This window comes from Cygnus olor, chromosome 1, assembly GCF_009769625.2.
Source record: "Cygnus olor isolate bCygOlo1 chromosome 1, bCygOlo1.pri.v2, whole genome shotgun sequence".
In the NCBI taxonomy this organism is placed as follows: Eukaryota; Metazoa; Chordata; class Aves; order Anseriformes; family Anatidae; genus Cygnus; species Cygnus olor.
In genome coordinates this window covers 60,460,170-60,484,221 of record NC_049169.1, presented here as the reverse complement: position 1 = coordinate 60,484,221, position 24,052 = coordinate 60,460,170, and the positions used below count along the sequence as shown (strand labels likewise).

At 45.5% G+C, this 24,052-nt stretch overlaps 1 protein-coding gene and 1 long non-coding RNA gene across 14 annotated transcripts in view; one reads left to right on the top strand and one right to left on the bottom strand.

The window, feature by feature from the left end:
* Window positions 1-1,881: 1,881 nt before the first annotated feature.
* LOC121063953 lies at window positions 1,882-8,950 on the top strand. The gene is made up of 2 exons (XR_005816240.1): window positions 1,882-2,747; window positions 2,860-8,950. It is a non-coding gene; the product is annotated as an uncharacterized LOC121063953 (long non-coding RNA).
* The window catches only part of HIPK2 (homeodomain interacting protein kinase 2), a 135,792-nt gene continuing 116,899 nt past the window's right edge, over window positions 5,160-24,052 (bottom strand). For 12 of the 13 annotated variants that reach the window (XM_040544966.1, XM_040544962.1, XM_040544965.1 and 9 more), the window contains 3 exons: window positions 18,803-19,050; window positions 17,634-17,794; window positions 5,160-15,862 (listed from right to left, as the gene is read on the bottom strand). In XM_040544966.1, the coding sequence (XP_040400900.1) occupies window positions 15,395-15,862; window positions 17,634-17,794; window positions 18,803-19,050 (877 nt within the window). In that variant the 3' untranslated portion in view covers window positions 5,160-15,394. Of the gene's footprint in view, window positions 15,863-17,633; window positions 17,795-18,741; window positions 19,051-24,052 lie in introns of those variants that run through there. The other variant, XM_040544969.1, reaches the window with a different exon arrangement.

Below are 24,052 nucleotides of genomic sequence, written 5' to 3'. Positions count from 1 at the left end.
CTTCACAGTTCAGGGAGTAAATGCAGTGCCCTGGGCAAGCAAATGGGGTGGCTCAGTAACAGAGAGCTCAGCACAGACTGGTCAGGACCATTGTTAACTCTGCTCATATGTAAAATCAAGAGGATGGGAGAAAATAAAGAAAAGAAGGAAGAAGAAAAGGGAGAGAGAAGGTGGCCAGAGAAAGCTGAGCTTCTTAGTAAGTGTGCGCACTGCTCTGTGACCCCATCTGCCCGCAGTCAGAGGGCAAGGAGGCACGCACCCTATTGAAATCTCTTGAAAAAACACATCCGTTCTGTGTAACCTCTGCTCGTAGTGAAGAAAGGTCATAAATGACAAAGCTGGTCCAGGAGCATTATGAAACATTAAGAAAGGAGCCAAGCTGCTTACGTTGTAAACTGCACGCACTTCACTTGTCAGAAATTACTTACCAGCTATTCTTTCCCCACGCAGCAGATCATTGGCTTCTCCAGTGTCTGCACATAGCTGAAAACCTTGCAGTATTTCCTGGTGAAAGCCCCGTCCCCTATGAAAGCTCTGAAACTGATAATGAGGAGAGACAAAACAGACACCCTTCTCCGCTCAGTTTTCTTCTCATGGGGCTGAAATCTGGATGCTGACTTAGCATACTGAGGTGGAGTATTCTGGGGGACGAGGACAAAATACCAATCTGAACAGCCCCTCACCTTCCTGAGAAGTGATATGCTTCATCTTCCTTACCATAGCCAGGAGCAGTTGGGCAGCATGGGTTTAAGAAGCCAGAGGACTCCCAATTCCGACCAAGGGAAGGGCAATGGGATGGATGAGCAGACCCCCATGCCCTTTCATCCAGATTTTCAGCCCTTTTCAGCCAGATTTTGCATTCAGGTATCTCCATCGATTTGTAGGGAATCTCAGAGGCAATGGTTCCAGCACTGGATGTGTCAGCGCTGTTAACACTCGGCATCCAACTGCGGCATTACAAACCCCTCTGCGCAGGCACAGCACCGTTCCCTGCCATCAAAGGCAAGCCCTGCGATCAAAGGCAGGTATTTGAGGATCTTTGACTCCTAGAGGAAAGCACCAGTGATATCCTCACTTGACTGTTGAATGAATATTCCGCTAACTTTTGCTTTCCCAATAGTACCAACTATTTTTTTTAAACTGAAATCTTTGAATATATATCTAGATATATATTTAATTATTATTAATATTTTTCTTTTTGTAGTTGTCTCTGCATCCTCTGGATTCCTCTGCTACCACCGCTTATTGCAGCGTCTCCAAGGTTCCCAGCCGCACCAGGGCTGGCTGGGATGAAGTCGATTTTCTTCACAGCAGAGCTGCGTTTTGGACTTGCGACCAAGGTGAGGAGGGGGGAGGATTTTTGGCCAAGCTGCCATTGCATACACAGGTCGGCGAGCCGAGCCGAGCCGAGCCGGGCCGAGACGAGGCGCGGGCAGCGGTCGCCCTCTGCCGGCCGCAGGGAGCGCATGGCTCCGGGGCGCCCATGGGTGCGGTGGTGGGCCCGCTGTCGGGGCGGCTGAGCGGCAGCAGCCCCCAGCAGCGGCTTCCGACCTCTTCTGGAAAGGTCAACTTTGAGGATGCAGCCCCGATAGATGTGTTTTTATTTATTTGTGGGTTATATGCATGTAACACTGTATATGATGCACTTTATAAAATGTGAACAAACCCAGAAATTATATTAAAAAAAATCATAAAGATGAAATCTACTCTATTTTAAAAATATTTTTGTTTTACTTATTAATGGTGCAAGGAATATTTTCTCCCTGTATCCCAAAGAACTGTCTTGTGTACACCCCACCTTGGAGTTAACTGCTGTCGAGGCTGGCTCGAAAAATCTGGTTGAGAAAGGACCCGATTTTTTGAGGGGTTGACACCCTCTCTGTGCCCTCTGTACTTTGGTTACAGCACTGGAAAGTCATTGTTTCTGAAAATCTCCTCTTCTGTGGAAGATCATGTCTACATCACCACTTTCTTCTCTTGCTCTTCAACCTGGTGCCCAGTTTCTGCCCAGTTCTTTTTTGTTCCCTCTTGTGTCTGGTCTCGGGACACTTCCCCCTTCCCAGTGGCACCAGACCCTCTCCCACTCTTTGCTGCCCACCACCTCTTTGCTCAGGCTTTTTTACTTCCCTCGGGTTATAAGTCTGTGCTGTGCGCCTCCATCTCCGTACTTCAGCAGGCAGCACCAAGGTCTGCTGGTGGAGAGGACAGTGACAGAGCTGGGGGATTGCACGGCTGCAGGGAAAGGGCTCCGGCCTCTTTGTTTCTTCCTTTCACAATGCTATTTTAAAGCTTAAAACAAACAAACAAAACAAAACAAAACAAACAAACAAACAAAACCCACCACTAATAGGATTTGCTTTTCCCATCACACTCCACTACAGGCTGTTGCCTGTCACAAGCCATGCCTGCTCTCCCCGCACCCCCCAGCTTTCATGCACCCTGCTAAATTATGCACACACATGCTGGGGTCAAACCAATACGGAGAGGAAATAAAGGAGGCAAGGGGAGAGGTGAGGAAATGGGGTCATGCAGGACAGGGGTCATTAACAACTAGAAGGGGATGTTTTGAGAGGGGGGAAGGTAGGATGAAGAGATCCAAGCAGCAAGGGAGCCCTGACATGCTGACACAGCGGCGAGCAGAGCTCTGGAGTCTGAGGACCGTGCGGCATGGGAGGGTTTTACCGACAGTGGGTCAAATGGCTGGTGTGTGCAGGTGAAGTGCTGCTGTCACAGTGTTTTGAATTAAGGTAAGTCCTTCTTTTTAACCACACATTATTACAAGCTTTATATATATCTTTTAAACAAGCTTGGAACAGCAGAAGGGGAATAAAGTGACTTTTAAAAATCTTCCTCCACAAGACCCCAAGGGGATGGAGCTGGCCTGGAGTCCCCACTCGTGGCCCTGTCAGCGCGGGCCTGGAGCTCCCGCCATGCTGCCGCCCCGTGAGCATGAGCCCCAAGAGGCAGAGTCCTCCCTATGTAGTGCAGGGGCCTTCAACGCTCGTTGTCTGCACAACCACCTTGTGGTAGAAAACAAAGGAAAACAGCATGAGAGGAAACGCTGATGTGGGCATGTTTGCCCTAGCCTGGCTGGCATGGCGAGGGTGAGTGGCTTCAGAGATAAAGAAGTGAAGAAAGGAGAAATGCTGAGGCGCAGGCCCACAGCTGCAGCCTGGGCGTGCTGTGTTGAGCTGACACACGTACACAGGGACGGAGGGCGGTGGTCTGAGGTGCCTGGAGCAGCACCGATTCCCTCCTCTCCCTGCCTAAACTTCCAGTTTTGTTGGAAGTGAATAGTGACCAGAAGGGCTGAGCAGCGCTGGAGATCAGAGAAGTTCTCCTCATAGATATAAATACAAACTTAGGAGCCAGACTTCAGACACCAAAGATACGTGTATGCCACGTCCATGTACCTACCACCGTCTCAATTTTAAGCAAGAGCCATCCCCACCTGGAATGAACCGGTTTTGCTGAGGCAACCACTTCCAGAGCAGCAAGAGGGATTCCTTCTGGCCCAGAAAGAGCTGGCGTGACCCAAAGCTGGTGGTGCTCATTGGTACCAGCTGCTCAGGCTCATGCTCTCCAGGTGCTGGTGTTCCTGAGGCCCCAGCAACTCACCAACTTTAGTTTTAAACAAACTCAGGAGTATTTGCAAGTGAATGTGTGGATAAATGATCAATGGAGAAACCCGGGAAATGGCTGCACCTTCAGAGTGTGGGAAGTCTGGAGGCCAGATTTGGGTCACTGGTGGCGTGTCTGATTCTCCAAGATGGTTCTCACCTTTTCATCTGCTGGCTGAAAATCCTCATTTCCTCCTGTGAGACATCACAGGTTCCATCAGAAGCAGCCCTGCTCAAACTGAGAAAGTATTTTCCTCTCCTGTGGATAAATGGTCAGAAATAACATTGTCCAACTGCAATGCAGTTTTAATCTGTTCTGGTCTTGGACAACGGAATGACAAACATTTTTTTTTTTTACAGTTTTGTAGATGCGTTACCAAACAAACAACAAAACAAGATAGCGTAACACAATGCAAACATGGAGAAACTCTACCATTTATTCTAGCTCTTTATGATTTATAGGTGTTTCTGAGATTAGACCGTTCACCAATGTCTCCTCCTTATACCATAACCCAGTAAACTCCTCATTTCCAGTAAAGCACCTACCTATGCAATTACCTGCTAGTATATGATTAAAAGCTTGACGTTTATTAGGATACACAATTTTAAATTAAACACAAACTTAAGTGGCTTGTTAAATAGGCACCGGCAGTACAGCTTTAATTGCTTTTGCTGAATTGGGGGTCTAAGCCGGTTTAAGGCAGCTAGGTCTTGGGTCCTCTTGTTACCAAAGGTTTCAGCATCTGCCTAGAAATCCAAAGCAACGCTTATCTGATGTTTCATATAGCAGGCAACCCAGTATAAACCACTGTGAATCTCACTGGCCACCCATGGGAAGGCAGAGGGCAAATTAAGAAGCTGAATCCTGCATGCCAAGAGACTTGGCAGTTCACACACAAGTCCCTGTGCTGGACAACGTCAGCAACAAAAAGGAGGAGGTCTTGCTCTCCCTCTGGCACAGGGAGTAGGTGAGGGCCCACTCATCTCCTGCAGGGTGGCACTGAGTAATGAGGGATCTTCCACAGGTATCCCGCCTGAGTGAGTTTATCAGTGCAAATGGGGCACTGCCCAAAGGGCAGGCACTGCTGGTGGCAGCGTGTGGCTGTTGAAGCGTTTTGGTGTCTGAGTAAACTTCTCAAAGGTCAGCTGGGGCTTGGCAAAGAGATGAAAGGGAACAAATGAAACAGGGGCTCAGGCATAATGCAAAGAAAAACCAGGCTAATATTTGCAGCTGGTGCCCGCACCTCTGTCAGCATGCCAGGGAGCTCCAAATGGATGTGTAAGTTGCAACCCTGCTGTGCTTCGGTGAAGCTCCAAATGAATATCCGACCATAAACACACACTTTTGCAATAAGAACAAACCGCTAGTCTCACACGTGTAAAAATTCCACCTCAAAGGGAAAACTATTTACTTATTATTAATGATACTGTTAGCGATGTTTTCCAAATAGACTTGGGAGATTAAATAAAAGTAACTGAAAACTAACCAAACATTCAGACCAAACTTTAACTAGCGATAAGACATACAGACACACAAACTTTGCAGTGACTTAAAACAGTTTAATGTAATTCCAAGACAAAGTGTGATTACATTTCTACACATATACAATATGCATATGTGAGTTTACAAATTCTGATTAATAACTCGTTTCACCTCAGAGACCGAAAAAATGATCAAAAAGAAACCGTGAATAACAAGCTATAACATAGTTCACCACAACGGGACCTCCTTTCTCACCCTACAGTTAGTAATATTACAATTAAAATAACTATATTCTTCTATAATGTATTTTCTGTTAAAATCATCTCATAAATTTACAATGCTATTATTAGTTTCCAAGACTAATATAAATTCACTCCATTTTTCTACAACGAAAATGATTATTAATTAGAAGCACACAACGTCATGATGAAAAACACAAGCATTTTTTTTTTTTTAGTAGCAAGAACTTGATTGGTTAAGAATTAATTTTCTTGTAAAACATTCTAAAGCCAAGTAAAATATCCATTCTTATAACATACCTATAATATGAGACTAAGGAATAGGTTACATAGAGGTCTACAACACATCAGTTTTTTTTGTTGTTTTTTGTTTTTTTTTTTTTTAAATAAGAAAGACATATTTTCCAAAAGAAAAAAAAAAGGGGGAAAAAGAAAAGAAATGAAGAAAAAAAGGGACAATTCACATAGGAAAAAAAAAGCAGTACACAAGAAAATACTGTTGCACACAATAATTTTCACAAAGATTAACATGGATTAACACTCTTATTACAGAAACCGTACAGTGAAGGAACACAACGGCTCAGGGCTTTCATGGGGTATCTGGGCTGAGATGATGCTGTAGAGAAAGAACCATTTGAGATCCAGAGCTGGGGCAGGGGCATCTTTTCCCTTGCAGTGGTGATAGCATTTCACAGCTTTTCCTCCCATCTCTCCCCCTCAAGAATTTTGGTTCAGTGTACGTTAACTTCCACTTTCCATCCAGGGTGTGCTGGGCTTGTGGGCAGTCGAAAGGTATAAAATGCTCCCTCCACTTCCCCCTTCCTGATTTTAAAAGGATTTTACTGTTTGTAAATAATGTTTCACCTCTTGGTTCATTTTTAACTACCCGAAGTCTAGCCTTGTCAACTTCCTAGATGCCCCTCTTTCTTCTCGCCATCTCGCTCCCTCTCTTACTCTCTCTCTCTCTCACACTCCTTTAATAAAGCTATTAATTACACTTCCGCTCCTTTCAGAAATTTGGTTTGGTATGAAAGATACAGGCTACATTCTGATTCTGCCCAAGTAGAATCGGTACCCAAAAAGCCTTGGTTTCTTGGTTGGTGAAACAGGGGATGAGGAGATCCTTTTTACACCTGAAATGGTTGTGCCCTGGGATATCCATGGAAGTTTCATTTTGAAAAGAATACAGAGCAAAAAATAAAATTAAATAAAACACAAAATCGAACACAGAAGGAATAAAGGTGGGGGAGAAGGGGAGCCAGAAGTGTCGTATGTAACCATGTGACATGGAAGTATGGCAGAAGCCTGTTTTTTCCTTTCCGAGGGCAGCGGTGCTATACATAACCATTCGGATTCTATGGGATGTGCGTTGCCAGTGGCCAAAACCCCTTCTTGCCTGACAAGTTGCAAGCCAAAGAATTCGAAAGGACTGTCTCCTTCGCTTGAGTGTGCTGGTGTTTGTGGGTCTGACCCCCCCTTAAGAACAAAAGGTCGTGCAAGTGCTGAGGGCAGCAAAAGGCAATGAAAGGGGGGATGATCCCCGCCAGCCCCAGCGCTGCTTGTGGGCTGCCGCGCGATGCGTTGTCGCTTTGGTTCCGTGGGTTACGGGGTGGGCACAGCAGCCCCAGGCTGCACTGGGGGATTGTATCAGCAGCCAGTGGCACCACGAGCATCTCCAATGCTCCTCTGCAACACCGCTGACCCTGGGGTCGCTGGGACCAGTGCCTCAGGCATGGGGCAGAAATGTAAGGGGCCCCCCTAGGGCACCCAGGCTCCTCCACAGAAGCTCGGTTCTTCAGACAGACACAGATTTATGTTTTTAAATGCCAGTTCCTGTGCTTCCATGACCTAGCAGTACCATTTTGCCCAGCAGACATTTATACCATGTTCATTGGTTACTCAAGTGACAGAACACAAAAGAGCAAGCTAGACAGCTAGGCGAGACTGGGGAGGGGGTAGTGTGACATACCCAAATGCAAAGTACACCGTAACAGCAGCAGGGAGACAGCACTGATGGGAACTGACGCTGGCTAAGAAAACAAAGTTGACAACGAGATGGTCAATGAACTTTGTATTTAGTTTACTGGTTCAAAAAGTTTCTGCGGTGGTAAGCACCGTTTGTAATAACGGGGTGAACAGACGAAAGCCAAATTACAGCATTGCCTCTGAGTGGCTGTCATACACCACACACATACACACACACACACACGCACAAAACCAAAATAAAACAGGCAATCACTAAACTCAGGAATTAATCATTTGGCTAAAGATTTATCAAAAGTACAATACAATCCTTCCTTTGAATATCCTTCATTCTCTTACATGGGTATCTTCATCCAGATGAGGATCCTACACAGAACAGTGAATTTGGAAGTACTGCGCTCCCTGCTTCAACCCAAGGAGTTTGATAAAGTATGGTATTAAACGAGCACACAAACAAATAGCTTATCTGTTGGACTAGAGGTGCTAAATCCACAAAGTGGGTGGAGTGTTTTTCAACCAGACTTTGGAATACAGTGGATTACTTGATCTCTGGACTGACTTTCCAACACTATGTTATATCTCAGAACAGAATATACATATTAAAGACACACTTGTACTTTTCCATTTGTAAAGGGCAAAATTAAAAAGAGGCAGCTGTATTGAGTTTTTGAAGGTGTCACTTACAAACACAAGATTTCCCTTAAAAAGTACCAGTTTAAATGTAAACTATAAAACACTGTAATAACTATAAAATGTAGCCAGAAAACTGTTTAAGTAGCCACGGTCTATTATTCAGTTCATATTGGTTTAAAATGTGACTCATTAAATATCTTCTAGAAGGCCAAAGCATTTTACAGTAGCTATAAACATATATACTTACATGTGCATTTAACATCACAATTGATTAAAATACATAAAAGAGTAATCTATTCCTTGGTTTAACTTTTTTCTCTTTAAAGATTCACTGTCTTCAGAATTCACTCAAGCAACAATGACCAGGGTGGGCATTTATCGCTATTCCGCCCATACAGAGTTTAGAGTCTTTGAATCAAAGTTCAAGCTGGCTACATGTTTTCAGAAAGGCTAAAACCAGGATGAATGCCCACATTTGAGGTAATTATTGCCATTAGGTCACAGTTTGCGTAATATAAGTGTATCTAAATCCTTCTGTAAAAAACCCGAGGATACCCCTAAGTCTGCTGGCATACCCTCTGTCGCCGTCAGGATCCAGAATCCTGACCGGCGGCGGGTTTGCTTCCAAAGGAGTCGGCGGTCCCTGAGCACCAGGCGCCTGGCGCAGCCGCCGACTGACCTAGAGCCCAGGCCAGCAAGCCTGCAGCAAGCCAGTTTTGGAAAAGAAAGGAAAAACAAAAATCAGAGGTGCCATAAAAGAGACAAATAACATTTCTGATCAGAATTCCAGACCAAAGCTTTTCTGTCTTATTCCTTTCCAAACAATTTGCTGGAAAAAAAATATATCAAAACACATTGGCATTAAATATTAACTCTATGCCAGCACTGCAAAAACTCCTTGGCTATGTTCTGAAAATGGGATAAGCTTTGCTTTTGCTCTGAGCATTGTTGCCCCATTGCTTTCTGTTTCAAAGAGGAAACCTTGTTTTAAAGAAAGAAAAAAATTAAAAAAAAAAATCCCTGGCTGTCAGAAGTACACGCAAGTATTTACAAGGTTTGTGTGAGTCTGCACACGGTTCCCCTCACAGCGAAAGAGTTAAGAACAGAGATGTCACAATATTTATCAGTGCAGTAAAAAATATCATTTTTGGAAAAAAATATACCTTTAGTATTGCCTTTCTTAGATTAACTATGATAAGCAAAAGATTAAAAACAAAAACTTTATCCTCAAACACACATGAATAGTCTGTTATAGCAGCACTGCTAAAACTGGAAGGACAAAGCTAACCCGTAAATGAGAAACAGGAGTTTCAAACTAGAAATGCAGAAAGCCAACCCTCCTAGCATGCTTCATGAGACCTCTGAGGAACCGAGCTCGTTAGCCATTCGAGCCCCACTCCTGACGCATGCCAGCGCTGTAATGCATGGCCGGTAACCCACGGAGCCTGGCGCCTGCAGGGCCTAGCCCGGCCGCCCGCAGTGGCCTGCCCTGCCTGTCCTGCAGGCCGTCACACGTGCCAGCAGCTTTTAACAGACTGCCGGGGTCATCCCCAGACACTCAGGGAAAAGCCACCTCTGTCACAGAGCCCTGGCTGGTGGCTCTCGCCTCACACTGCCCCGGCGGACAGCGGTGCCACCTGTGGGACGGGGACCCACCAGGAGAGGCTGGTGCCATGCTCCTGCCAGCTGCCCCAGCACCGCCATGCCACAGGACCAACGCACCAGCTCCAGGCGCTGCCGGGGTAGATGTGGGGATCCCCGCAGTGGAGACCCCCACCTCCTCCTCCCCACATGCAGGGGATGAGCAACAGGCCACGAGAGGCCAGTGGGGGCCAGCACGTGCTTTGGGCATGGGCTCTCCTCACAGGAGAGCCAGGGAGGTTCGGGGACCAGGAGGGTGATGGGGGCAGGTGTCCAGGATTGGGGACCAACTGCTTTGACGTTCCTGTGGGACAGGCAGGGCTACGTCAGCAGGAAGGGGGAAAGCCTTCCCGTCCCACACTTTTCCTGTCTGCGTTGCCCACCCTGAGCAAAGATCAGTTATGTGGACTTTGCGTACAGCTATCCCGAAACTGGCAGACCTCTCCGATGGGCTGATTGCCAAGCCATGGAAGAGCACACCGGTAAGTCCAACACCCTCGCCCAGCCGCACAAAGGCCTGATGCTGCAGTGCTCTTTAGGGTCTGACGCTCGGAACAAAACCAGCATCCCAAATCCCGAGAAGGAGGTGCTACAGAAGCATGCAGAACACACAGAAGCTTATCCCCACCACACAGCTCACAAGTTCAACATCGCATTGTTGCCACTGATGCATCTTAATCAAGGTGAACAGTAATGAGAGAAGAATAACGTTTTTGACATCCCCTAAAGTTTAGGATAGCAGCAATATTTAGTGTGAGTTTCTCTGCTCATCAAGCTAGCTACTTGAGACAATGATAGAAACTTGAGAGAGAAAAAAAAAAAGACAAAAGAGGCAATTCCACAGTTTATCACTGCTGCCTGGCAGCCGTGACTTGTGGCTTGGTTTAATTTCTGTAGTGGGTGGGGGTCTCTTTCTCTCTCTTTTAAAAAATAAAGTTTCTTTGGTTAAAGAAAAAGCTGGGTTTATCGCCCTTCAAGTTTGCAGATGGAATTTCCTTCAAACCAAATTGCAAGACATAATCCCTTGAAAATATAAAAAAGGAAAAATGTCAGATAGAAGTGTCCCTTCCTTGGAATGTTTTCAGGTATTATGACAAAACCACAGAACAAAGAGAGAGAAAGAGATCTGACAAGGCCTGATTTGTTGGGTGCAAGCAGGTACAACTGCTGAGGACGATGCAATTGCTTGTGCTCTCTCAAATTACTGGATTTGTTCCAGTCTGTAGTGGGAAGTGCTTCCATTCAGGTCTTCCATTCTGATCATGTCAACTGTTTTCTCCACTCCCTTCTACAGTCTGGTTTCACAGCAGTAGTCTGACGATCCACCCCTAAGGAGAGGCAATGTCCGTGCTTCTTTCTGCTTCCCACATGAGAAGGAAGCAAGATGAGTTGATGGCGAAAGGGACCGCCTTCTTGCCATGCCAGCCACAAGCCACCCAAAACACTTCCAGTATCTAAACATTCGCCTCCTCTCTCAAGTTTCCACACAGTTTACTCCACATACTCAAAGAGCACCAACCCAACGCAAACACGTCAATCCTCTTTCCTCCCCAAAGGACTTTGCAAGCAAAACAAGCTGGCTGTTATTATCTATGTGGCACCGACAGCATGCAAAACTTTTGCTTCCTCTGCTAATCTGATCAGGTTTCCCCTGTGACTACCAGCACCACACTTTCCCATACCATGCCTTTGTACAGGTGTGAGGGAGGAGGTGTTGCTCAGTTCCCCCGTACCCACCAGAAAACACAGCCCTCACTCGGTGTCGCAATACCACAGCAATTCAACAGCCACGCTGCCCATCCCTTGCCACCAGCGTCCCATCACCGTGATCATCTGGCCACCTCCAGCTGGCAGGTCAGCGACTCCAGCATGGACAACGTGAAAGGCCACCTCCTCCAACACGCAACGCATCGCTCCTCACTGCCAGCATGTGCCGCTCTACCAGCTCTGCTGCCAAACGCCCCCGAAATCAGATTCAAGCCTGCGTGGGAGAGCAGGTCAGATGGGTACACAGGGAAAACACAATTAATATAACTAAAACACATTTGTGATTGAGATTACAGCCTTCCATGCTTCAACAGTCCTAGGCCAGAGAAGCATATAAACAAGTAATTAACTTGAAGGGTTTAAGTCTATTCTTCAGTAAAGCACTCAAGTGCATGATTAAGTCTCTGCTAAGTCCTATCATTTTTTTATGGAGTTTCAATTCAGCCACTGCTTCCCCCCATTCTAACAGAGCAGGTGATGCAAATCGAAAACATAAATACCTACATTCTAGAGACTAGAATAGCTTAATTAATTTTCACAACAAATAATTATAAAAGAAAGGAAAATCTACATCAGGGACAAAAAAAAAAAAAAAAAAAAGGCAAACCAAGCATCCTGGCCCTGTGGACACCTGACTAATCTTCAGTGAGAGTGGAAGAACAGGTGAGGAACCTGCTCTTTCTGCTGCTGTGTTTTACCTAGCTAATGCCTGCTGTGTGCACCAGCACTGTTTATCCCATCCGTGACAGGACTGAGAACCACGTGCACTCTTCTACTGCAGTTCCTCCGTTAGCCCTGTTTCTGGAGAACCACGTATCTGCTTTCTCTTTCAGGAAAACCCAACCCTTACAACATCGTGTGGCCTTGGATTAGTCAAAAAGGCCAAATAATCATGGCCTGGAGCACAAATAGGGCTTGATCTCAAATAAATGTCCTATCAAAGTGATAGTGAGCCAGATCCTAAGGCCCCAAGGTCCTCATCTGCCTTTAATCCTACTCTCCTGATAGATCATTGTTAGCTGGTGTTTGGTTTTGGCCTCTGAGTGAATGTTTCTGGACTTACTCTGAAATGCAGATGGGACATGGAGGAACACTGTCCCTCAAGACTGTCTCCCATAGCCACCCCACTCCTCCTAGGTTCTCATTCTCAGGACAACCTTGTTTCCCCTTTCTTCTGCAGTGTTCACAAACACAGCAACCCTTCCGATGCCACTGATGAAGAGAAATAAAATTAATAACAACAACAACAATACTAAGAGAAAAAAAAAGATTAAGGAATGCGTGTGCAATTAAAACCCAGAGTAAAATATAATAATAATAAAATAATAATCATAATCATAACAATCATACAATAAAATAACATTATCTTTCCTTTTCATGACACAAGCAGCATGACGCTCTCATTCCTGAACTGGTGGGACAGGAGAGGAATGCACCAGAATTTTACAGTGAGAATGGGGAATTATTTTCCTGCCCCAGATGAGAGGGGATGTGTTGTATTTCCAAAGGGAGGGGTAAGGTGCACAGACTGCTGGGAGATCACATCTTCATCTACAGTATATTGAGCTGGAATGAAGGACAGGCAGGAAAAGAAAACTGTGCAAGGATAGCCCAGGAATCAGAGCTGGCAACCAGGAGGTTATTTGGTGGTTTGCCAGAAGACAACAGTCTTGTTGAACCATCTTGTTGAATCTGACATAGCAGGATCCCTTTCTCTTCCAGGCTAGCCAAGTGCTCACCACAAGAAAATGTATTTGTGCTTGTCTTTTTGTCATCTTTTCCTACTTGAGAGAACCTCCTTCCTTATCACCACCCAGGGAACCCATCCCTCGCCACTCTGTCAACGAACCTGCTATTTTCCAGCATCTTGTGAAACACTTAAATACTTCATGCTCTAGTTACAAGGAATCGTGGAGTGGAGCTGAGCAGCCATGTAGACTTCATGGAAACTTTCTGTCAAACTTTCTTCTTTCTCCCAAGCCCGACCATTTACATGGGTACTCTAGAGACACTTCTAAATATTGATGCAGCAGTGCAACTGCTGTTACTAGCAAAACTTCCCTCCTAACCAAACCCAACTGTAGGGAAGGCTCTCTTCAGAAACCTTCAGAAAACAAGACCACGTAGTGCTCCTCAGTGTGGAGGACCCACAGTACCAACATGCTCCCCCAGTCAAGGGGCGCTACACCACTGCAGGAAATCTTTCACAGAATAGGTGTGAGAGGAGGAAGGGAAACTCATACTGCCACAACCGTGTTGGAGTGGGTAAGGCCCAATGTCTCGCAATACTGTCTTTCATTTAAGAAACCTGAGTTTGACTCTCTCAACTGGATTTTCCCATGCTTGCTTTGGGACTGCGTTTAGCCCTTTCCCAACTCCCTCCCACTGACAGATGTAGTGAGAGATGATGGCAATGGCTAGTGTTTCCCCCTCCCATGGGCTAAAGTTTTGTTCCCCTTTCAGATGTACAACTGAGACAACCTGACTACTTGGGAGGACTCCGTCCTCCTACTCCACCGAGAACGTCGGCAAGCAGCAACATGAGAATTCAGTTTCTGAGGAGGAAAGCTGTTACTTCAACAGGAAAGAAACAGACCAATCCACAAACACACCTTCAGACCCTTTGGGAGTCATGCTGGGTCTCACAACCAACCTGGTCACTTCCAGCCCATCCAGTGCTAGAGAAAACACCCAGATATACACATTTCTAACCCCTACAAGCCTCCCCAACACCTTGCCAAGTGAGCTAAGATTGACAACGTGGGGAAAAAAAAAATAACACCACCATCACCAGAAGAAGAAAATCAGCAATAACAACCTGAAAAGAAAAAGAGCTGAGATTAAATTCCGACTAGCCTCAGTCAGTTTCTAGGAGTACCAGTGGAAGTAAACCCTTAAACCGCGTCTGTAGTTCGGTAAGGCACTACGAGGGAATGATGTAAAACTAAGACTGTGACAGTTGTAATGGCTGTGCCGAGGAACACACCACAGAGAGAAGGCAGCATCTGCATACACACACACGCACACACACACATACATACCTGGACAATCACATTTGTTACATGCCTATGTTATATCACTTTTCTTTGTGCAATCACATTGAGGAATAGTCTATTGGTATCGTTGAAGTTCAACACAAAATAGTAAAAAGGGTGTATGACCTGTATAGTGCTACATTCTACCAGGGGCAGCTAAAATGTCTCCTCCTATACTAAAACGGCTAGGGATTAAAAGGAAAAACTCCAAATAAAACAAAATAAAATGAAACTGAAATCCGACATACATTATTAGAGATCTCATTTAGGAATAGCATTTCTCAGGGATTTATCCAGTGTGTTTGAGGAAAGGGAAAAACAACCCCATTGCTTCTGATCTCAACCAGTGCTGCGTGGCCTGTTTTGCCCTGTTATGTTTAAGCAGATCAGTGCTAATCAGAATTTAGAGCACTGGGACAACATTTCCTCCTCCTCCCTCCTCCTCCCTTACCCACTTTCTATTTCCAGAAAAATCCCAAAGCCCCACGTGTGCTTTGGGATACAGAGACCACAGCAAGGATGGGGCATAAACCTTTTGAAATGCTGGATAAATCCCTAATTCATATACCTATTGGATTAAAAACCTAATGGATTTCATTTTAGGTGTTCTGGACAACAAATTTCTAAATGTAGCTCACTATTGGATGAAAATAACCTTTAAAAGTCTATTGGTGAAGTTCTTCAAAACACAGGACCCGCTGGAGGGTCCTTCTGCTTCTCTCTCTCTCTCTAGTTTGGTGTAGAATGGTTGTTTTTTTGTGGTTTTATTTTTTTCTGTTCTTTTTTTCCATTTTCTTTATTTTTTTTTTAAATAAAAATTGTAGAATTGGTTCTCCCCCTTCTTTCCTCTTTCTCGTTTCTTCCTGAAAGTCTCCTTCGTTCAAGTTTCACGTGAGCCTCCCATTGCATTGTTAGTTTGTCATGTTCTTCAGTACAAAAGCAGCCGCCTCACTCCCCCGTTGCGGGTGTGTCTCTCGCTCCTTATTCCAGTGTTTAGATGTAAGGGTACTGGTTGACCTTGGTGGGGCTCAGTGGGTATCCAGTGTAGACTGTGGAGGCTGGAGAAGCACTGATATAGGTCTGATGGGCAAACTGAGCCTGGTACTGACTCGGGTGGATGGTGGGCGAGGGCAGAACCCGCGGGCCCATGCTGACAGGGACCTGGTGGACGATGCTGGCGGGGTAGGTGGTGTGCTGCACGGCGTGCCGCGCAGACCCTTGGGAGGCCACCAGGTGCGCGACGGTGCCCGTGGAGCCCAGGGCGGCAGGGGCGGTGTATGTGTAGAGGTGGGGTTGGGTGGGCAGGTGAGCAGCGGCAGCCGCGGCCAAGTGAGGATGAACTGTACCATGGCTGGGACTATTGTGCGGGAAAGAGTACGGGGCCTGAGCTATCGTTGGAGTGATGTAGGCTTGCTGTCTCCGGTGACTCCCTGTGCGATCGGTCGTGATGTGCTGCTGGGCCTGGATAAAGACAGCAATAGTGATAAGTGGTTACAAGACAAGAGACGACGGCTCTTTACTTCCTCAGCCGTGCCTGGGAACCTCCCTATGAAACCAGGTTGGCCTCAGGAAAGTCCCTCGTGCTCCTCCTGAAACCCTCAGCATCACCACGACCTTCCCTCGGAAACAGGCGATGGCAAAGGGTCCCTCCCAAGCCTAGCAAGACCTTGTAGCTTCATACATTCACCTAAATGGCCCCCAGAAGGAGAGCAGAGCCCCCCACTTTGAGCAACGACCTGCTGACGCAGCTACTATGAAGATCCAACCTTGGATGCTCGGGTCCTAAAAACGTCTTCCACAAGTCCAGTCACCTGCACAACGCCCAGCTTCTGCTACTGAGCTCTCTGCTGATGAAATATAGCGCACTGATAGCTCAGGGGAATGAAGTCACTTAGCTATGCCTGGAACAGGCAATTTATTTTTGTTCAGTTTGGGTCTTTGAGGTTATCATGTCTGCAGTAAGTAGAATAACTACTTTATTTTTTAAAGATAAAACCCTCAACTCAATCAGATCTTGCAGGTGCCTGGTAGCCTCGTGCAATCAACTATAATTACTTTAGCACAGGCAACTTCTTGCAGTGGGACAGGAACAATGTACTTTTTCAGGGATTTTCTAAGTTGTTTTTCTGCATTGCACAATAATGTCAAGGAGCTTTCCCAGTCATTTGTAATTATGGTGTAGTCAGAGCATTAAATAACCAATAAAGTAGGAATTAGCAGGCAGGAAGTACAATGCTCCATGTTATTTCCTTCTATTTTTCCAATTCTTTTCATCCTTTTGAGCACTCCCTGTGCTGTCATTGTGGTCTAAAACATGGCAGCCACACTCCTCCCCCACTCTTGGAAACAGCATTTTACCCATTTCGTCTATTTTCGCTCACTTTTATTTCAAGTTATTTAAATTTTTAAATTTCAACTAAATTTTGAGGAGGGGGAGTGTTTTTCTCCTACAGAGTATTTCTCTTAAACCAGTTCTGCTTATATCCAGCTCTGGATGCAAAATGGCACTGTCCTCTGTGCTCTCCACATGGTCTCCTCTGGAAATGGTGGTAGCTGCTCTAACTTCCCCACTCTCATCACCTCACCTCAGGGAAGAGAAAGGCTCCAGGTGCAGCCCATGAAAAGGGCATTATTTAAGAAGGGAATCCCCTGGGTGTTTTGGTCACAGACTATGAAACATCTTGGGAACTGCATGATGCCAGGTAACAGTATTTTGCTCAGATCTCAGCCCAGATTTATCATGGAATGGATCAAACTCATTACATGACAAGAGGTAACGTATGCACACAGAGGCTCAATTTTGCTTTGTCACATCTGACGGGGACTTATCTCCGACTCCTGCAGCTGGACTGATGCACTCCATTCACCTGAAGGATACTCCCCCCATGGTTACCTACAGCTACAGAGAATTCAGGCCTTCCTGCATGGTCCTGTCCCACTCCTTTGTGTCTGAGCCACAACACCTCCTCTCTTACATTATTCCCACTCACACTGTTAGATCATCTGACCCCAAAACACGCAGTAAGAGTACTGCCAGCCCACTCAGGGGCAGGATCTGTGCTGCCTTTACTGCCTGAGCTAGAAGATCAAGGTCTGCAGTGATGCTGAAACAAGTCGATCTAACTCAAATGGGGCCCAACTATCATTAGGCTAGAACAGTACAGCCCACGCTGGAGGAGCAGTGGGTTGCAGCTGGATGACACACCACCAAAATCTGTCTCAGTTGACTTACCTGGCTTAGATTAAGAGGCTGCTGCTGCTGGAAATGTGCTCCTGGTCGCTGCTGCCTATAGGCAACGGCTCCAGACGAGCTCCCTGAAGAGTGACCGCTGGTGGAGGTCACGGTGCTGGAGGACTTGGACTTGTAGGAGGATGAGTGGTGACTGGTGGTGACTGTGCCAGGAAAGGAAACACATTTGTAGCTTATATCACATTCTTTAATCGCTCACCCTACCTTTTCCTCACTGCATCTCCTCCAGAGTGGCTTTTGGGAGGAGATACACAACAGAAGCAGGATAAGAAAATGGTTTCTCTTACTTAAGAGAATATCTCAGCAGTGCTTCATATACACAGGCCAGCCTGTTATCCTAGAGGCAGACAAGCAGACCTGACACCTGGACCCCAAACTGGGCCCAGAGGAGGTTTTATAGATACTTCAGAAGTGTGAGAAACTGTTCTGCCAGCAGAACTGTATGATGCAGGTACAAATCCCAAAGAGAGGAAGGAAAGTATAGTGTGCACAGCATATAAAAGCCCTGGCTTGGCTGACCTCATGGTGAGTAGGAAGGGAGGGAGAAGGAGCTAGCGGGAAGCTCACCCTCTGAGCCTTCGTGTTCACCAGCATTGTGTCAAAAGAAAGGACTGCCAAGTAGCTCAAAGCCAATTGCTTTGGGCCAGACTTCCACATAAGCCCCTTTTCAACACATTGTACTATCTAACATTGCAGAGGCTCTGGATGAGCAAACCTCATCAGTCCATAATGAAGATGCTGAGGAAATGTTCTTCCCAGAAACGTCAACAAGTTTGGATGAAAATGCACGTGTTTTCAATCTCTTACCCATTTTAAAGTAAACCTATGGAAAGGCAAGGAAGCAAAGGTTCACACTTGCATTTGGGAGCCTTTCATGTCAAATGTTGAGCTACAGGCTGCATTCTGCTCTTGGGTTTGCACAGAAGTAACTAGGAATAACACTTGCCCCCGTGACTCCTGAGTGTACCAGGACACATAAATAATGCAATATGGCTCCCAAGAACAGATGTGTCACTTGAGAGAAGGGCAGGAGCACGGTTTCTTTGAAAAACAAAACAAACAAACAAACAAATGAAACCGAACAATGAGATTCTTCCAAGATAAATCATTTATTTCTTACTAATTTTCTTGACGGAAGAGGTGCAATTTACCTGGTGCCAGGCTATCGCACTCTACCAACACCTCACTGGCCTGGGTTTTCAGTGGTGGCACGATGATTGTTCGGGGGTTCCCACTGCAGTGAGTCTCTGGAACCCCTTTGGTGTCGTAGGTGTTCCCGTTATTCTGCCCTGCGCGATGCTGCACGGCGTAAGGACTGTTGTTGCTGGACGAATCGGAGTAGGGGGAATCATGCACGGTGACGCAGCTGATGACATTCTTCCTCTGCTTGGACAAGGTGCTGAAACACAAGCACACGAATGGAAAGAGTGAATGGGGAACGATCGACTGGGAAGCCACCAGAAGAATCTGCCCACGACAGCCTAGCTCTGCAAAGGCAAAGCGCACCCTCGGTCCTTAGACAGAGGCTGCTTAAGCCAAATCCTAGGCTTCAAAACTCACATATTGCTATTCCAGGAAAGACTTTGTGGAGGTCAAGGAGTGAGTAAGGCATTGTGGATAGATCTTACATTCACACCGCTTAGAATAGCACTGAACCAGACTGCCAGATTTATTTTCAGACTGCTTTTTATATATGTGTGCAGTAGAGGCCCAGCAGTTATACTATGCTTTGTTGCAAGTCTCACCACCCACACAAAAATGTGGCGGTTTCTTCCAGCCTTCCAGCAATGATTTAATAATAGATGTTACGAATTTTCATGATTTAATCCCAGGAATCTACAAAATACACTCTGTTCTATTTACTAATATTGCTACAGTGGGCATATATTCTCAAGAAGCATTTGAAACTGAGGAATGAATGAAGAGAAAATGAGCTACGTATCGCCATACGGAAGTTTTTTGTTTTCTTTTTCCAAATAAGCATTGAATCTCTTGACTCTTGTGCAGATTATCAAGGTCCTGCTGCAGCTAATCTATCTATGACATCAAAAAAGTGATTAAAAAAGTAACATCAACACTTCCAAGATTAGTGCTAGAAGTTCATTAGACTAGACTGCATGAGTACGATTGGGATTTGCTCTGCTATTGTGTCTAATTATTCCTGATGGTTTCTCCTTCCTGTTACGAGCTTGTTTAGGGAGAGAAAGAGAGAGCAAAAAGAGGAGGGAGGAAGGGGGATGGTGAAGATTTGCTTAAATGGCTCACATCCTTGACAGTGCACAGACCTTGACTACAGAAAATAGCTGCTATGTTTCACTGATTGCATTATGTTGTTATGGCAACTCAAGTTTTTAAAATGATGAAAAGAAATTGATAGCACATAAAAAGCTAAGTAATTAGGCTTAATGGTGGAAACAGCCCCAACAGGAACAGAAATGCCACGGAGAAAAAGGATTCCAACTCTTAACTTTTTGAGTGCACACTTTAGAGAGACAGAGATCCTTTTCCCACTGAGTCTCATCTCTGTTCTCTCACTCTGGCAGGTCCAGTCCAGGAGAGAGCTGGTGAACCTGGTCTTAGCCTGTGACATGGCTGTTTGTCCTCTAGTCTCAGCATTGCTTCATATCCAGGGAAAGGTTGAGCAGATGCTGAGAACAGTTTCTTTGCAAGGACTTTTTTGCCTTGTTTCTCACAGTGGTAAAGGAGCGCTGGTGGGTTCCCTTCAACTTGTCCATCCCAAAGCCTCTCCAACAGCATTCACAAGCTGCAACTCACTGCTTAACTCCCAGGACTTGTATCTGAAAGCTGTCTTTTCCATTAGAGAGTGCTTTGGAGTGCTGCATTCACAAAAAAGTTTCCATCACCGACTTTTCCTGGGCTATCATCACAGGGGCCTGGCATACCCCAAAGACAGTACAAGACCACGTTGACATTCTAGGCACTGTGAAAAATACCTCAAGAGAGGCCCCTGCTATCCAAAAGTATTGACACTTGCAACAGGGAGACAGAGAAGGAGGGGAATTTGAGGAACAAGCATCTGGAAACTGAAAGAAATCCTTGCAGGGGCTGGGATCTTTCAGATGGGGAAGGTGTATAACAACAAGTCCTCGTACTCTAGCATTCCACGAGGAGCTGGGTTAGGAATGAAAACAGCAACAGCGTATCTTAGATGGACAGCTACTGTATGTGAAGAAGGATACAGCAGTTTGGATATGGTGCTACAGAAGAAGAATATTAAACCAATAAAAATGACTAATATTGCATCAATATTCCTCTCCCCTTCAGTAGAAATGCCTCTAATAACACATTTATGAGTATCCACACTGCCTGCCCTTTGCAGCTACCCTTGGCTGCCAGTTGGGAAGAGATATATATTCTCTACCTTTGACAGTTATTACATTTTATAAAGAAAAATCAAGTCACTAAAGAGTTTTCTGACAACTGATAAGGTCTAGCTATTCTTTTACAGTCCCTTCCTTACATAAGGGGCTGAGCTGCTCAACTGGAAATACTTGCTGTTGGCTGATACTTGACATGGGAAAGGTTGAGCTGTAGAACTGGAAGCGTATTTTTTTTGTGAAATCTGTGCTATTTATTGTTTTAGACTGGGCATATTTTTCAACAACTTGACTTAAGGTTTGCCAAAGCAGGCTCCATGAGGAGTCTTCTCCTTCAAAATGTTATAGCTCTTTGGTCACAGCAAGAAAATCAAGTAAATCTGTTTGGTTAAACAAGTAAGTGACCCCAAACCCAAACCTTTCCAGAGAAAGGGACCTTAGCAGGGTATTAAATCAATTTCGTGGATGAGAAACTGAGAAGGACCTGAGCTATGGTTCTGCCAGACCCTACAGAAGTGGTTAGTCCAACTAATACGTGTCATTCCACTGAAGTCAGCTGGACTATTCCCAGTAACGGAGCTAAAGCACATAGGTAAATATTTGCAGGATTAGGGCCCAAGTGATTAGCCTTTTGATTTAGCAGGCTGCATCATTTCAAGTGCACGAGGAGTCCCATTGAAAGCAGCCAGATTTTCTTCTTTAGAAAAGGTAACAACTGCAGTTAATGCTAGAGAATGCAGAGAAGTCAATTGGGACTGTTCACACGCTTAAGAGTTAGGTACCTGCTGCACCGCAGCCTGCCTGAGAGATTAAGGGTGGGAATTTCAAAAGCATCAAAGGCCCAACTCACGCTGAAAATCAGTTGATTCACAGGCTTAAAGACACACGTTAAGCTGAAATGGGGGCTTTTGAAAATTCAGCCCAGAAGAGCTAGCGTTCCCTCTTCTCAAAGCCTTCTTGCTAGCCAGCACCTGCCCTCCTTCCAGCTCCCTCTGAAGACTCAGCTGCTTTCCCCACCATACAGAAATGCAGGAGTTATCTGTGTGGGGTCCAGGCTGATGTATCGCCTTCCCTGCTCACAAACTATCAGGGCTGAGGGCTTTTACCTGTTGACACAGCACTTGCCTACTCAGCAAGCTTACTGTATTCCTATAACTCAGCAACAGCTTTTGGGGATGTTTGTGCTTACACAGAAAAATACTATTAAAGTCTTGCCCCCTTCCTATTAAGCTCGCTCCAACCCTGGTAATTGCTTTCCCTCCTGCAAGCACAGTAGCAGCAGCATACGTGATTTAGTAGCATTGGGAGCCAGTGTGTGTTCCTGGTCAGCTCGTGTGCCTGCCTGCATTACACGGGTAGGTGTATTTTAATTCTCCAGAAGAAGGAGGAGGGAAAGATTACCAAAGTGGCACCAAATCCATCTACACAGACTGAAAAGCAGGAAGTCAGGAAGGCTTTTTTAACCCTTAGTGGCTGGAGCTGTGTCCTCCCTTTCAGCAGCTGGAAAAAATAAGCATTGCTTTGTAAGCTTGTTATTTGTTCCTGAAGGGCTTGTGCTCAAGCTCAGATACAAAACAATTCACGTCCATCCAATGTGCAGGCACAGAGCAGCCTCAAATATGCAGGAGCAGCTCTCAGAGACAGCTCTCTAACATATATCACCCTCGTGAGCACACAGTGGAGAGAAGGATGTGGGTCCCTATCCCCACAGCAAGGCAGGATTTCAAAGGAAAACCTGACGGAGGAAACAGAAGATACTTTGTGCAAAGGCACAGGGCAAGGAACTAAGGTAGGCATCCGGGATGCTGTTAATGGAAAGGTGCCAAAGGCAAATGTTGAGAATGAAACTTGAGAGGAAATTAAGGAAAAGAAGATGCTGAGTTAGGTGCTAAAAAACACCAAAGCCATCTAACCACAGACAAGGACAAGGGACAACAGCACTTGTAACAGCGCAGCTCAAGAGGAGATGATTTCTAGTTGCTGAAGGCTCAGCCAAAAAGCTTGGTAATTGATAGCATTGCATGAACAAGATCTTTCTTCCCTGAATACCTCAAGTTCCACCAGAATCCCAGAAAGAACAAATGGAGTCTAGTGGGGGCAAGTCTTCAGTGTTCAGTTTACCTGCAGAGATGCAAACCCTTCAGGGTGGCTGAAGCTATGGCAACAGAGGCTTCCAGCTCTCAAGGTCACCAAGATGGCCCTCCAGTTTGGGGAAAGAAGGCAGCTGTCCGCCAGCCCTGCCTCTGAACTGGTGGGCATGTACACCACAGTATGTTAACTTCACATCACAAGAATTTTGTTCCAGGTCTCTGAAAACTCATTAAGATGAAACTTTTGAGTTTGCTGCTTCAGAATAATTCACCTATTCTAAGAAAGCATAGAGTCAGCCAACAAAAACTCGCACTGCCACTGCAATCTCTCTCTTCACATTGAAATCCTATGCCACGCATTGCTCAGTGCTGAGAACATACCCCTCTCTGTACAGCTCAAACTCTGTCCTGACCTGTTAATCTGCTCTTACCTTCTCTGTGAGTATGTGACGGTAAGAAGTATTTATCAAGTACTACACTGAGGCCATTTTATTAGGCTACACAGCACGTGCTGTAGCTATTTAAGTCATTATACTGAATTGCTCAGCAGGTTGTAAAGGTCCTGCTGCTGAAGGCTAGCTGAGAGAGCTACTGTCTATCTCTGTTATTTTAAGTATTAGCTGCATGTTGGTGTGTCTTCTGGAGATGGAAGGCACTCATCTTTTTACCAGATGACTGTGGTTAGTCAACGTATTGCTATGCAGAGTCATGCCATTATTATGCACAGCATAACACAGCCACAATAGGCTAGGTGTCAACAGAGAATTACAAACCATATTTTGACCCGCACATACACACCAGCTAGTTGGCAAAAACACCTGGTTTGTGGCTGCTAGCAATTTGTGTGTGTAAGGGGAATGAATGCCCTCTGAAGTAGGCTCTACTGCCATTGCAAAATAACATGAATAAGGTAAATACGTGGAACTCACACAGAGACTTCACTGTATAGCTTAGCATCTTAAGGAAAAGGGAA